A 14,969-nucleotide genomic window follows, 5' to 3' on the forward strand; every position below is an offset into this window, starting at 1 on the left:
AAAGTGAACCTTGTGCCAAAAGATTCTTTGACTTGTCAGGCTCCCTGAACTATTTTTTCAGGCATAATTTTGTCTCTCAGAGATACAGTTGCCCGTATCTCAAGAGACTGTTTGAAATCCGCTGGACAAGTCATTATGAAGTCACAAAATGTGTTGTGGATAATGAGGAAGTCATTCTTGACATTCTTTTTAAGGTTTCCAATGATGACAATGCATCAGTTGACCTTCCAAAAGAAGCCTCCGGGCTTCTCTCTCAGCTGAAGCGACGCATTTTTTTTTAAAGTGGCAAAATTCTGATACATCTTCTCAGCATTTTAAAACCAGCAAATGCCATGTTACAGTCTCAGCATGTTGATTTGTGCAGTGCAGCTGAAGTTGTGCAGGGATGTCTTGATGCACTGAAAAATCTCAGAGAAAATGACAGTGAATTTCAGCAGTACTTGTCTACTGTTGAGCCCTCACCAAAACGGCTAAGGACTGTGAATCCGTCCTATGGCGACAAGAAGGGCAGTCAGGGTCTGAATGTGCCTCTGAAGCTCTAAGACGACAGGTGTTGAACATACTAGATACAGCTGTATCAGAGATAGAAAACAGGTTTTCTACAAAGAATTGATGATGCAAGCCCTCTCAGGTTTAATGCCAAAATCCAACACATTTCTTGACATCCAGTTGCTCGAGCATCTCTGTAGTCTTGCAGGGGTTGCAAAAAATGAACTCCAGAATGAAATTATTGTTGCCAGACCAATGCTGTCCAAAAAACTTCCATCTAATGCTGAATGTTCTGCTGTTTGCAAACTCTTGCAGGAATACAAAGATGCATTTGCAGGTCTTCATAAATTGTATGTATCTGCTATGGTCATGGGTGTCTCTACTGCTTCATGTGAGAGCTCATTCTCTACTCTGGCAAGAGTTTTGACACCAATCCTTCATGAGAGGAAAAAAAATGTGTGCTTTTAGCTCATGAAAAAGCAATAACACATGAACTCAACATGGATGAGTTTGTAACAGAATTCTCTAAAATTAGTAGAAAGCTAATGCTGTAATAGATCTTTTTCAAGACCTGCCCTGTTTTCCTCAAATCTAAAGTTATTTAATTGATACCAGATCTGTTGTGTGATAAAAAATATTTAATATAAAAATGTTTTACAAAAAAATAATCAAAATAAATAAAGACTGAAAAAAATAAAGACTCTAAATATATGTCTACATAAGAATGTAAAAATAAAATTACAATGGCCAAAAATCTGTTGTTGTATATATTAACAGATGTGAGAATAATTATTTGTAAGAGTTTTCTAAAATGAGCAAAAAGCTGATGTTTTAAATGGTATATTGACTGTAAATAGTTATTTTAAAAGACCTGCACCTTTTTATCAAATCTTAAGTTACTTAATTGATACACAATCTGTTAAGCCAGGTGGGCTCTCGTCGCCACTGGGATGCCCTCCCTCCAATGCCTTTCGGGGGAAGAGTCACTGGCTTGTTGTTGACTCTCTGTTGCGCACTTGTGCAATTGGGCTGTATGCTGCTAGCAATACTCGGCCCTCATTCAGGGGGGTTGCGGTTGGTGGGTGTCCCTTTGGTTGATGCCTGGCAATGTGGGTGGATTGATTTCCTGCCTGTTGGGCCCTGTCCGGGGCCTCCCCCGGGTAGGGCCACAGTGTCACCGGACCCCCCTGTCTCAGTTCCAAGGTGTTACGCTGCTATATTATTGTGCTGGGGGATATGAGGGATGTACTACTAACTTTTCTCAGTCTCCTCCCGTTTAAAATTTTAGGAGGAGATGAGGTCCTGGTCCACACCTGCAGATTACATGGTTTGGGGGGCCCGTTGATGTCCCTGTCCTTGTCCACCTGGTCATACTTCTGACCTAGTCTAAAATCAAATAGACTCTGGATTTAGCCCAGAGAAATGTATTTAATATTCCAATTGGACTCTTAATATCTCACCCGGCACAGCCAGAAGAGGACTGGTCACCCCTCTGAGCCTGGGTCCTCTCTAGGTTTCTTCCTAAAATTCGACCTTCTTAGGGAGTTTTTCCTAGCCACTGAAATTCAACACTACTGTTGTTTGCTCCTTGGGGTTTAAGGCCGGGTGTCTCTGTAAAGCACTTTGTGACAACTGCTGTCGTAAAAAGGGCTTTATAAATACATTTGATTGATTAAATTGATTAAGGAAAACAAATTACATATGCAAAAAGAGAGAATGTGAAAATAAAGATGTTAATAATTAAACATATAAAAATATGCTACTGAGGAGTCAGTCAACTTCATGTTTCCGTGTTTGTGTGTGGATATGTAGTGGGGGATGTTGATGAGTAGTGGGACGCTAATTTTAACTAGGTCGGCAGCCATATTCACCTGCTAGCTAACGTTACAGTTTGAAAGTTTTTTTTCACTTGGGGCTCTGTTTGTGAGAAGTGAAGCACGGACATTAACATTGCCACCCGTTAGCTAACGTAGCTACTTAGCTAGCTAGCTACTTTTCTCACTGGAGGGGCTTTTTGTGCGTAACGCGCTGTTTGTGAACTTGGAAAACAATCATTTAACCTGTTCAAGGGGCCTTTTTTACCTGAAGTGTTTAGGCAGACGCTGCCCCGCTTTGAACCGCCTCTCGGCAGATTAAGAGGCGCCACAGACGAGAGGCACGCGCATTCATGAGGGGGAAAGGGAGCGCAACCACGTTGTAACTTTACTAACTTACCTTTCTCACTGGAGGGGCTTTTGTGAGCAGTGTAAAACCTTTGTTGTAACCAGTTCAACTGGACATTTTTCACCTGTAGCGTCTTGGTGACACCGCCCGATTTGAACCTCCACGCTCTTCGGAGAAAATAAGTTGTTCAAAAACAAGCCATCAGCCAGATGTTACATCGATGGCCAGCTCTTTTGACAGAAAGCCAGGTACGTATTACTATAATAAGTTAATTATTATTTTTTGTAAATGTTGCAGGTGCATGCTCCTTTGTCAAATTCTTTGCTGTTAATAAACACTGCCATTCATTTTCAAAATTATTTGATCAGCATCAGTGTCTCCATTAAGTCTCTATTTTATGGCAGAACAAAGATAGTTTACCCACTTTCAGTCCCAGTCCTATTGAAGAGAAGTAGAAAATTGCTCCCAATAACTAAGGTTGTATGAATCCTTATACATTTGCCCAATTAGTTTTTTGACTTTACTGTCACCAGTTGGAACTTGTGAAAATGTTTTTGGGTCTTTAACTCAAATGGGGAGTTCTGATTGCACTTGTTAGATTCTGGTTGCTCCAGTCATCAACTAACTTATTGTGTATGTTACTTTCAACTGGTAAAAAAAAAAAAAAAAAAGCAATTAAGGTGAAAGGAAAAAATATAAATTTGGCACAACTGAAAGTGGATAAACTCCATATTTGGGGCAAAGTGTTGCAACGTGTACAGATCCGAATACGGCATTTGGTAAAAATTCATGACTGGTATCATCCTTTTAATATAAATTACTTTCAGTGTGGTTTATATTGTTCAATGCTTTTCATTATAAACAGTCACAGGTTATTTTTGGTGGACAAAACACCATTGTCTAACTGGCATGTTTATGTCCTCTCCCTGTCAAAATGTTTCTTTCACTGTTAGGATGTAACTGACAAGGACTCGTACAGTGAAACTCCAGTGGGAATTCTCTGCCTTGGTCAAGAACATACCCAGCTCAACCCATCCAGAGTAGGGATCATCTTGGAAGGGTCTGTGGTAATGGATGAACTGGCCAACCTGCCTCAGGCCTTCTGTGTCCTTTTTGGACTGATCTATGCCCTGCCCCTGGACTACACCAAGTGCATGAATAACACTTTCAACTTAATTCAGCAAGTAATGCTCAAACTGGGTAGAAGTGAGCTGGTACCCCAAATTCTAACTTTGAGAAATCAGCTGGAAGCATAAAATGGGGTTGGAAATGGCTCTACTACTGTTCCAGATTAATTATGCCCCAGTTTGTAATGTTGGACTTTTAGGAAAACATGCTTACTATTGTGTACGGTTTGGTGTACATTTGTCCTATGGTATTTGCACTGGTTTTTGCACAAGATTTCATGACACAGGCTTTGATAAAAGCGTCATTTCGGCTTGCACCCTTTCGGCCTTCGTTGTTCAAAATGATTTTTCCATCCGCAGACTTTCTTCCTATTCCATCCCCTCTACCATAAAACAACACTGTTTAAGGATTTTAGAACTCTAGGCCCAAGTCCATCAGCCCGTTTCGAGCGTTATATACAAATGCAAACATTAGCCATCCTTAACTGTAGCAAATCCCCACATATTATGCATTATATAATCTTATTTGGGCCTTTGCACAATAGGCAACACATTTATTTATTCCATCCTTTCTCAACTTCTTACAGTTAGTTATCCTGTTTTTTATATCGATATCGCTGCAAATCTCCCTCTTTTTATTTTTTTTACGAGGGTTATAGTTCCATATGGAGTACAGATCAACCAAACAAAAATCAACAAAATAATCACCAAAACAAGAATTACAAGAACAAAAAGACATCACACAAAAAAACACAGTCATACCACGCATACCAGGCCTGTTAACTGACTCTCACAAGGACAGATTCACCCAATTGGTATACCATGCCTTCAAAACGAAAACCTGTGTTGTAGAAATTATGTTGTCGGGGATCCCCAAGTATCTCCTGCAAATCAATATCTCTGTATACTTTTGGGAATCACACAGAAATCCCAGTTCACACAGGACATGACAACACACAGATATGTCAGAGTTTCTTTGAAATTTTTCATTGACACTTCATTGAAATCAGGACTCACCAATATACAGTGGGGAGAACAAGTATTTGATACAGTGCATATTTTACAAGTTTTCCCACTTACAAAGCATGTAGAAATCTGTAATTTATATCATAGGTACTCTTCAACTGTGATTGACGGAGTCTAAAACAAAAATCCAGATAATCACTATGATTTTTAAGTAATTAATTTGCATTTTATTGCATAACATAAGTAATTGATACATCAGAAAAGCATAACTTAATATTTGGTACAGAAACCTTTGTTTGCAATTACAGAGATCATACGTTTCCTGTAGTTCTTGACCAGGTTTGCTCACACTGCTGTGGGGATTTTGGCCAACTCCTCCATACAGACCTTCTCTAGATCCTTCAGGTTTCGGGGCTGTCGCTGGGCAATACGGACTTTCAGCTCCCTCCAAAGATTTTCTATTGGGTTCAGGTCTGGAGACTGGTTAGGCCACTCTAGGACCTTGAGATGCTTCTTACGGAGCATCTTACACTCCTTAGTTGCCCTGGCTGTGTGTTTCGGGTCGTTGTCATGCTGGAAGACCCATCTTCAATGCTCTTACTGAGGGAAGGAGGTTGTTGGCCAAGATCTCGCGATACATGGCCCCATCCATCCTCCCCTCAATACGGTGCAGTCGTCCTGTCCCCTTTTCAGAAAAGCATCCCCAAAGAATGATGTTTCCATCTCCATGCTTCACGGTTGGGATGGTGTTCTTGGGGTTGTACTCATCCTTCTTCTTCCTCCAAACACGTGTGGAGGAATAAGTGGAGTCTAGACCAAAAAAGCTCTATTTTTGTCTCATCAGACCACATGACCTTCTCCCATTCCTCCTCTGGATCTTCCAGATGGTCATTGGTAAACATCAGACGGGCATGGACATGCTTGAGCTGGGGGACCTTGCGTGCGCTGCAGGATTTTAATCCATGAGTAGTGTGTTTCTAATGGTTTTCATTGAGATCCCAGCTCTCTTCTGGTCATTGACCAGGTCCTGCCGTGTAGTTCTGGGCTGATCCCTCACCTTCCTCATGATCATTGATGCCCCACGAGGTGAGATCTTGCATGGAGCCCCAGACCGAGGGAGACTGACGTCATCTTGAACTTCTTCCATTTTCTAATAATTGCGCCAACAGTTGTTGCCTTCTCACCAAGCTGCTTGCCTATTGTCCTGTAGCCCATCCCAGCCTTGTGCAGGTCTACAATTTTATCCCTGATGTCCTTACACAGTTCTCTGGTCTTGGCCATTGTGGAGAGGTTGGAATCTGTTTGAGTGTGTGAATAGGTGTCTTTTATATAGGTAACAGGAGGGCTTCTTAAAGAAAAACTAACAGGTCTGTGAGAGCCAGAATGCTTAATGGTTTGTATTTGATGAAATACTTATGTCATGCAATAAAATGCAAATTAATTATTTAAAAATATGGATTTTTTTTTTTAGATTCTGTCTCACAGTTGAAGTGTACCTATGATAAAAATTACATACCTCTACATGCTTGTAAATAGGAAAACCTGCAATATCGGCAGTGTATCAAATACTTGTTCTCTTCACTGTAGGTCACAGCATACTAAATTAAACCATAATAGAAATTAATATAAACTCATAACTGCCAATGTAATATTAAATAATAATAACATGAAAACCTCCGATTTTGGTTCTCAGTTTCTATCACACAATGCTTGCAGACTGTGCTTTTGTTTGCAGTCTTCTTACTCTTGTAATCCTATTAAACAAGTGTTGATTTTGTCAACAAAAATAGTGATGAAAATATTCTTTAAACACCTATTTTTCAATTGCAGTCGACAAGACAATAAATAGATCCGGGAAAAAGAATAACTAAACAAAGAATATTTTTCATTTTCGTTGACCAAAACATGACGAAAGGAAATTATCTTTGTGACAAAATTCTTACATAACTACCATAATTGAATAGGAGGATTTTGGAAAGGGAGCTTTTAAGTGTTTTTGTTTTGTCCAATCAAATGCAAACATGGGCATTAGCAGAATTGTTTGCCTTTCTCATTTCAACGTTGCAATGCTATTATTGGTGGAAAATAAATGTCACACCCAGGTCATTTTTCTCTAATCTGGTGGCAACGGATTGACTGGGATTGGCCCTTGTACAAATTACTGGTAGATTACTGGTTACGGCAAGTTTTACCGGCCTGCGATTAGAAGGGATGAATGTTGTTGCCCTGACTTGATTCGATCAGCGGTTTCCTATGTATCAGATAGCGTCTTTAACCACTGTGCTAACAGAGAATGTTTTTGCATGTGATTCATGTGTAGAGATGTGGTGTCTGTTTACTTCTGCATTGTCAAACAAAGTTGAAACTTCACGGTTTTTGACTAGTTCCTTGTATTAGCTGACATCCAAACCAACAAAAGGAATAACAGGGTCACTACACTACATTTAACTTGTTAAATTAAAAAGAGGTTACTGTAGATGGCTAGCTAATAGCTATACATTACCTAAAATGAAAACAATGACTCCATTCACTCCATGGTTCGTTCTTTAGAAAAACAATGACAGTTGTCATGAATCCTTGTCGGTGCAGTTCGTCCATCGCAATATAACCATATGCAGTTTTACTTACTATAATGCTTACTATAATGTGGCTACTGAAGCTCGTAGCCAGCAAAGTTTGAGTCTATCCTGAACAAATCCTAATGCCTAATTTGTTTTTACATGACAGTCCGCGTCTCTAACCATTTTGCTATATAATGGGTTGGCTGCCAGTCAGTAAGGCACTCACTCACTCAGTAAGAGACATTCACTCTTCTTGGCCAGTCCTCCTTATGCGGCAAGGCAAAAAAAAGGGTTCTGTCTTTTCCATTGGCAAAGACAGCGTTTGCAACCACAAGTTGACTGAAAAATACAACAAACTTAGGGTGTTTCGATATACCGTCATTGACTATAACCGTGACATTTAAAAAATGAAATATTGACATCAGCGAAACTGAAGTTGTATTTTTCCAAAAATCCCTCTCGGTTTTTTGATAACTTATTCATGTCGCTTAAATGTTAATAAATTATATTAGGCTATATTGACATTTTAAACTGAACATTCTGATATGTTCCATCAGCCTTACATGATATTGTGTATAGCTCCCATAAACTATTTTGACACATATCAGTATGGAATTAAGGAGTATATACGCAAAACTTAAAGTGTATAGCCCCACTAGAAGCATAATAATGATGCTAGCTTGTTACAATATGTTGTGAGAGTTGTTATATTCAATGTTACCTTCTGATTACCAGTCAACATTGTTGTAACTGATTTCATTGGACAAATACACTGCATGCACAATTATTAGGCAAGTGAGTATTCTGATTTCTATGCACATTTTCCGACTCCAAACCATGTAAGCTTGAATGCTCATTGGATTGAATCATTTTCAGGTGATTTGTATTTTTTTAATGAGGGAGTGTGTGGCAACAGTGAATAACACCGTACATCAAGGTGTGCATACTTATTACACAGCTTCATTACCTCAGGTAAAATGGGCCAAAAAAGAGATTAAACTGACACTGAAAAGTCATAAATTGTAAAATGCCTGAGACTTGAAGACTTGAAGACTTGAAGGGCGATGCCTCTTCAAATTTGCCTCTTTCTATCTCGTTACCGCTCACCATTGACACGTAGGAGCTGAGAATATTAGTTTTTTGTTTCCCCTCTCTTCATGGGGCTTCTTTAGGGAGGTTTCCTACTGAATTGTCATTGCAAGTCTTCCATTGGTTGTTTAAGGCGGAGGGGGTTGAGGTCACTGCAATAGCCACATTTTGAGACATTGCTGTGGGGTAAAGTTTGTCAGACCTCAGGAGCCCCATAACGTCATGGGTCCCCAAGCTGTTGCCTGCCTTACCTGTTCACAAGCTACCCGTTTGGTTTTATGGATCTGAATCTACAATGTTTGTGTAGTCTGCAGTGCAATAAACATATAAGCTTGTTTTGGAAATTATAGGAAAATTAGTGGCATATCGTAACTCTGTGGTTCCTGGGTATACTGATATACTAATGTGTACCATTGCCTCCCTATCATCTACAGAACAAAAAATCATTTGAAGAGAGAAATCTCTGTACTCAAGGGACAAGGCCGAAAACCAACATTGGATGGTCGTGATCTTCGGGCCCTCACATGGCACTGCATTAAAAACAGACATGATTCTGTAGTGGAAATCACTGCATGGGCTCAGGAACACTTCTGAAAACCATTGTCTGTGAACACAGTTTGTCGCTGCATCCACAAATTATAGTTAAAACTCTACATGCAAAGAAGAAACCATATATAAACAAGATCCAGAAACAAGGCTGCATTATCTTGGCCTGAGCTCATTTATAATGGAAAACTGTCCTGTGGTCTGACAAATCATTATTTGAAATTATTTTTGGGTATCATGGATGCGTCCTCTGGGCTATAGAAGAAAGGGACCATCTGGCTTGTTATCAGTACACAGTTCAAAAGCCAACATCCATGATGGTATTGGGGTACATTAGTGCACATGGCATGGGTGACTTGCACATCTGTGAAGCCACCATTAATGTTGAAACATATGTATAGGAGCAACATATGTTACCATCCAGACAATGTATTTTTCAGGGAAGGCCTTGCTTACATCAGCAAGACAATGCCAAACCCCATTCGGCACATAGTACAACAGCATGGGTCCATAGTAAAAGTTTCAACATTCTATATGTTGTCTTTGTACTATTTTCAATTAAATACAGGAATTAAATGATATGCATTCTGGGTTTTTTTCATTTTACGCAGCGTCACAACTTTTTTGGAAACGGGTTAATAATACAGCATATGAAACACATTAAGAAAAGCAGTCACATCTGAAAGTTAAACAGTCATTTAACAGTATTTTATCAGGCACGAGGAGTGGAAAGGTTATTCTGCAAGACTGGGTGGCAAAGTAATTAATAGCAGTTTTACCAAACTCTGAATAAGCCTGATGTATCTCTAGGACTAGTTTTGTGTGAGCGGGTTTGATAACTGCTGTTGTTTCCAATACATTTTTGAGGTTATATTGTTTGGAGGTTTCTGCATTACAGCCTTATACAAACATTAACAGATACCAAAGCTAAGCTGATCACTTAATTGCAGTCTGTGGAGCAGACATGAATTATAACACGCTCCTAATGTACTGTCTGGGCCAGGAGTTTCTCAGAGACAATTAAATACATAGGAATAGAAAAAACAGAACAAATTAACCATTAACTTGAATGGGAGCTTGTGTTCTATTCAATCTATTTCCACAAATGCAATCCTATCTAAGGTGAAACCCAAATCGAGAAATTTGGCAAACCAACACAGGAGCTCGAACAACGATTACAAATCTATGAAATGTTTTTCCTTACAGGGGTGGAAAGTAGTAAAACACAGAAGCTATACTCTCTGTACACACTGAGGCCTTCAATTTCCTCTTTCAAACTACATCACCCAACCCTTCACGCACATACTGTACACAGACGCACACACACGCACATACTTGGTGAAACCAGAGAGAGGAACAGAGAGAAACCCTCACCGTGTCTGACACGTGGACAAAGCTGTCCAGAACCACCGGACTTAGCTGGTCCATGACCTCAATCATGGGTTTTTCCTCATCCTGTAAGAAGAAATAATACAGCCATGTTTAACCAACTCTGTCCCAATACTCAGTTATCAAAATCCAGAACACGATTTACTGGTTAACTTTCAAGTTTATCAGCTTTACAGGGGATACTGGTGGGTCTGGACAAGCATAGGTTTATAAATCCTACATTAAAACCATCAATTGATGGAGGTGGCAGCAGAGTTCAAAACAAGTTATCTTTGCTTGCATATAAAAATCTGAAAAATAGGGCTCATTGATCATTACCTCGCCTCTACAGTTGCGACATAGTGGCTGTGTGTTCAAATCCAGCCAGGTGTGGATGGGTAAAGGTCGGACAGGCAGTCTTGCCTTCAAGCACTATAGTGACCCCTTTTGGCCGAAGTGATACAGAATGGCTTGCCAAGATGTGCTTTGAGGAACATCTATCTTTTACTCAAAAATAAATTCCCCAAAACTCCTGAAACACTGACCCTCCCTACCTGACTGTCCAGCAGTCTTACCTCAGCCAGTCCAATGGCAAGGAACAGGCAGCGTATCTCCCGGAGAATAGCCACGGCCAGTTTACGTGTCATGAGCTGACAGGAGCAGAGCAGCAGCAAGGCCAACCCCTCAACAGCATGCAGCACACGATGGCTGGAGCCCAACTGAAAAAGCTAGGAAAACAGAAGAGAACAGGCTTGATAATCAACATTATAAAATAATGAAACACAACAGTGACAATGCAAGACTTGACATGCCTTTCTGCAGAAACCAAAGACATATGTAAAACAGGCACTTTAAATGGAGTTATGCAGATCTCAGCCAATAATTCCACTGTTACACTAATAAAGAGAGATTTGTCGGTACACTGTACCTCTGCAGGCCGTAACTTGGCTGTGTCGCAGCCCTTTACTAGGGCTGATAGAGCCAATCTCCACTGGGTCAACAGCTGAAGCAGCAGCCTGAGAGATGTGTCAAGTAAGGCCTGCAATAAATCAATGTATCAAGAAGAAATCAAGCCATCCAGATGTATTTCAATACATTAACCATCCATTCAACAATCCATGCAACAAATGAAAATAAACAAATTAAAGTGGGGAAAACGCCCCAGGAAAGAGAAAATCTTGAGAGTGACCGCAGTTTTTTTCCAGTACATCCAGTATTATATAAGTACATAGGTTAGCTAAGTACTGTTGTAAAAATGGCAAACCGTACGTATGGAAGACTTCTCAGGGTTTAAAATAAATGCAGCCTATGGTGGCAAAGCGTTCTAAGCCATAGCCTCTAGTGAAGATTGCAGCGTGGGTTTAAATACGGCCAACTGCTCAATTTTCCAGAAAAATCTGAATAGTTTCAACAATAAATCAATGTTAAAACAACTCCAAATGTTTGCTTCCAAAAAAAGCCACTCCCATTGCTCATATGTCCACCACATAGAATGCTACCTGCTGGATGACTCCTCCACTGTAAATTTTGGTGGAGGAGGGATAATGGTCTGGGGCTATGATTAAGGGTTTGGACTAGGTCCCTTAATTCCAGTGAAGGGTCAACTTGAGCGGCTTGGCCTGCACAGAGCCATGACCTCAACCCCATTGAACACCTTTGGGATGAACTGGAACGGCACTTGTGAGCAAGGCTTTCCCAGAAGAGTGGCTGTTATAGCTGCAAAGTGGGAGTCAATTCTATTTATGTCCATGGTTTTGGAATGGTATGTCCAACAAGCTCATATAGGTGTAATGGTCGGATGTCCACATACTTCTGGACATATATCTTCTAGATGTGTACCTAGGGGAAACGTTACCCCAGAGCATTCTGTACCTGGTGGCTGTCCTGAACTTCCCGCAACAGGAAGTTGGCAAAGCCAAACAGGACGTCATCACGCCATTCAGGGAAGTCCACAAGTAAACTCTGGAGGGAATTCTGGGCTATGAGGCGTAACTCATCGTCCATGTGAATAGTTAACCTGGGAGAAAACATTTACACAGACACATGTATGTACATGTGCGCACACACACACACATTTGGTAAACATCAATAAACACACTCCATCATCACCAACAGGAAGAAATTCAAACAATTATTAACTAATTGTTTTGTTACTGTATATGCTATTTTACAGTAGGGAAGGTCCATTTAGGCAATATTTTGTAGTAAAGAAAGTTAAAAGCTACATGTTATGAACATCTTCACCTATGAGCATTAATAATAGGCAACTACGTAATTATTAATCCATTTAGTCAATGCTTCATCAGTTATTTCCCCCATATAACCTCCACATTTTAAATTAAATCAGGCTTGCATATTATGAGAATTTTGATTGTAAATTTTGTGCTTAGCCAAATTAGTTTTCACTACAGAAAAGATTCCCCTGAGTCCACTAGAAATGGTTTCTGGTTCTAAGTGGCATTAGCATGATAAATTACACCAAATTATCTGAACACAATGATCAAATATCAAGCAGCAGGCATCTGCATTGTATCTGGGAGGATCATGTTACTAACGGGAAATCTGATGGGTTAGCCTAGTTATTACAATGGTTGTCCAGGACAGGACATGACACACACAAGCTTGCACATACACTCACCGAGACAGCAGATCTATTAGTTCAGGCTTTGACATGCCGTCTGGCAGGATGCGAGGGATTGCTGCCACACACGTCCGAAATAAGTCAATTTTCGGTTTCCTCTCTCCTCTGACAGACAAAATGAAACAGCATCAAGGTCAGATCTACAGTATAGCCAGGCACTGTAAAATGCCCACAATAATGATACAGATACTCAACTAATAAATACTGACAAATAAGTTTACATTTTTACTGACATTGGGACCTAAACAGGAAGCAGTTATTCCAGGCCAAAATCATTCCAAGAATTTCGATTGGCAGAAGAATGAAGGGAATGTTAATGGAATGGTAAAGAGTAAAGCACGTACGTGATCATGTCCTCAGGCTCTTTGTTGAGCATCAAGACGTTGGTCATCATCAAGCATCGGCCAACCTCCTTGTCTAAGTGTCTTAGGATATTGTCTATGGCCTTCCTCACCTGGGAGTAGTACAGCGACATACCTACAGCACAGCGGAAGGGCATGGGGGGGGCAGGACACATTATGTTTAAGGATGTACTGTATTCACATTGGGGCATACTGTATCAATGTAAAGTTGTGCTCATATGTTTGCATACCCTGGGAGAAATTGTGACATTTTGGCAATGATTTAGAAAATATGACTGAAAATATGACTGATTGTGCAAAAAATTTCTTTTATTGAAGGGTAGTGATCATATGAAGCCATCTATTATCCATAGTTGTTTGGCTCCTTTTTAAATTATAATGATAACTGAAATCACCAAAATGGCCCTGATCTAAAGTTTACATACCTTTGAACGTTTGGCCTTGTTACAGACACACAAGGTCACACACACAGGTGAAAATGACAATTAAAGGTGAATATAGGCTGCTCTGGAGAAAGACATTGTAATTTGGAGTGACGAGACCAACCATAAACGCTATGTTTGGAGAGGGGTCAACAAGGCCTAAAGTGAACAGAATACCATCCCCACTGTGAAGCATGGTGGTGGCTCACTGATGTTTTGGGGGTATGTGAGCTCTAAAGGCACAGGGAACCTTGTGAAAATTGATGGCAAGATGAATGCAGCATGTTATCAGAAAATTCTGGCAGAAAATTTGCATTCTTCTGCACGAAAGCTCCTGGACTTTCCAACACTATACCACCTGCAAGAATTTGGGGCCTCATAGATAACTATCACAAAAGACCAGAGGTGGGTAGTAACGCATTACAAGTAATGCAAATAAGCAAAAGAGTACAGTTTCAGAGGAACGAGTACTTTTGTAGTTACTATCTGGGGTCTGTACTCTTTACTCTTACTCAGTTATATATATACATATTTCTTTATAAATCGTACTATTTACTCATTTCACCTACTCTTTCATAACAATTTTGTCTTCAGTGGTTTATCAAAATGTTTTGAGTTTTTTCATTTCATGATTTGAGGTTGGGGTGGGGTATTCCCTCCCACTCCTTTAAATCTGTTTAGGAGTGCGAGCACAGATGTAGCTCATTAAATTACAGACACCGACATGGAAAGTGGTCTATTGGAGGACATTGACGTGAGAAATTCCAACCTCTGGCCACAGTTGCACGATTTAAATGTAACATTGGCAACATAGTAACCATGAAATGTTGTCTTTTTATTCCCATCTCTGTTTTCAAAAACTCCTCCAACCTCCGCAAGCACATAGACGTAAGGTTAGTGAACCGGCACGCTACTTTGCAAGCTAAATCCTTTCATTATACCCATCTTTTTTTAGTACAGTACAACGAAGTACAGTACAACGAAATGCAATGCAAATATATAAATGCAAATATATCCTAATGATAATATAATATTCTAGCTAACTTACAACATATAATTACACTGCAGCTTGTTAGTATATTTGTATTAGTGGTTCATTGGGCATGTCTTGAAATTTATTTAATAATACACTTTAGTAAACAGCAACATACCCAGTCTAGCTAGCTAGATGTATTTGAAAGCAATTGCTGCCAACCACCTGGCTTAGTTGCAATGCAGTCAGTCATTCCCCCCAA

The 14,969-nt window shown here is 39.9% G+C and overlaps 1 protein-coding gene across 6 annotated transcripts in view; it reads right to left on the minus strand.

Annotated features, from left to right (window-relative positions):
- frya (furry homolog a (Drosophila)) overlaps positions 1 to 14,969 on the minus strand; it is a 190,521-nt gene that overhangs the window by 94,576 nt on the left and 80,976 nt on the right. For all 6 annotated transcript variants that reach the window (XM_020044499.2, XM_020044498.2, XM_013133157.3 and 3 more), the window contains exons 16-21: positions 13,295 to 13,427; positions 12,948 to 13,055; positions 12,182 to 12,326; positions 11,238 to 11,348; positions 10,885 to 11,037; positions 10,316 to 10,396 (exon numbers count right to left, since the gene is read on the minus strand). In XM_020044499.2, the coding sequence (XP_019900058.2) occupies positions 10,316 to 10,396; positions 10,885 to 11,037; positions 11,238 to 11,348; positions 12,182 to 12,326; positions 12,948 to 13,055; positions 13,295 to 13,427 (731 nt within the window). The remainder of the gene's footprint in view (positions 1 to 10,315; positions 10,397 to 10,884; positions 11,038 to 11,237; positions 11,349 to 12,181; positions 12,327 to 12,947; positions 13,056 to 13,294; positions 13,428 to 14,969) is intronic.

The sequence above is a fragment of the Esox lucius genome, chromosome 1, assembly GCF_011004845.1.
Source record: "Esox lucius isolate fEsoLuc1 chromosome 1, fEsoLuc1.pri, whole genome shotgun sequence".
Lineage (NCBI taxonomy): Eukaryota > Metazoa > Chordata > Actinopteri > Esociformes > Esocidae > Esox > Esox lucius.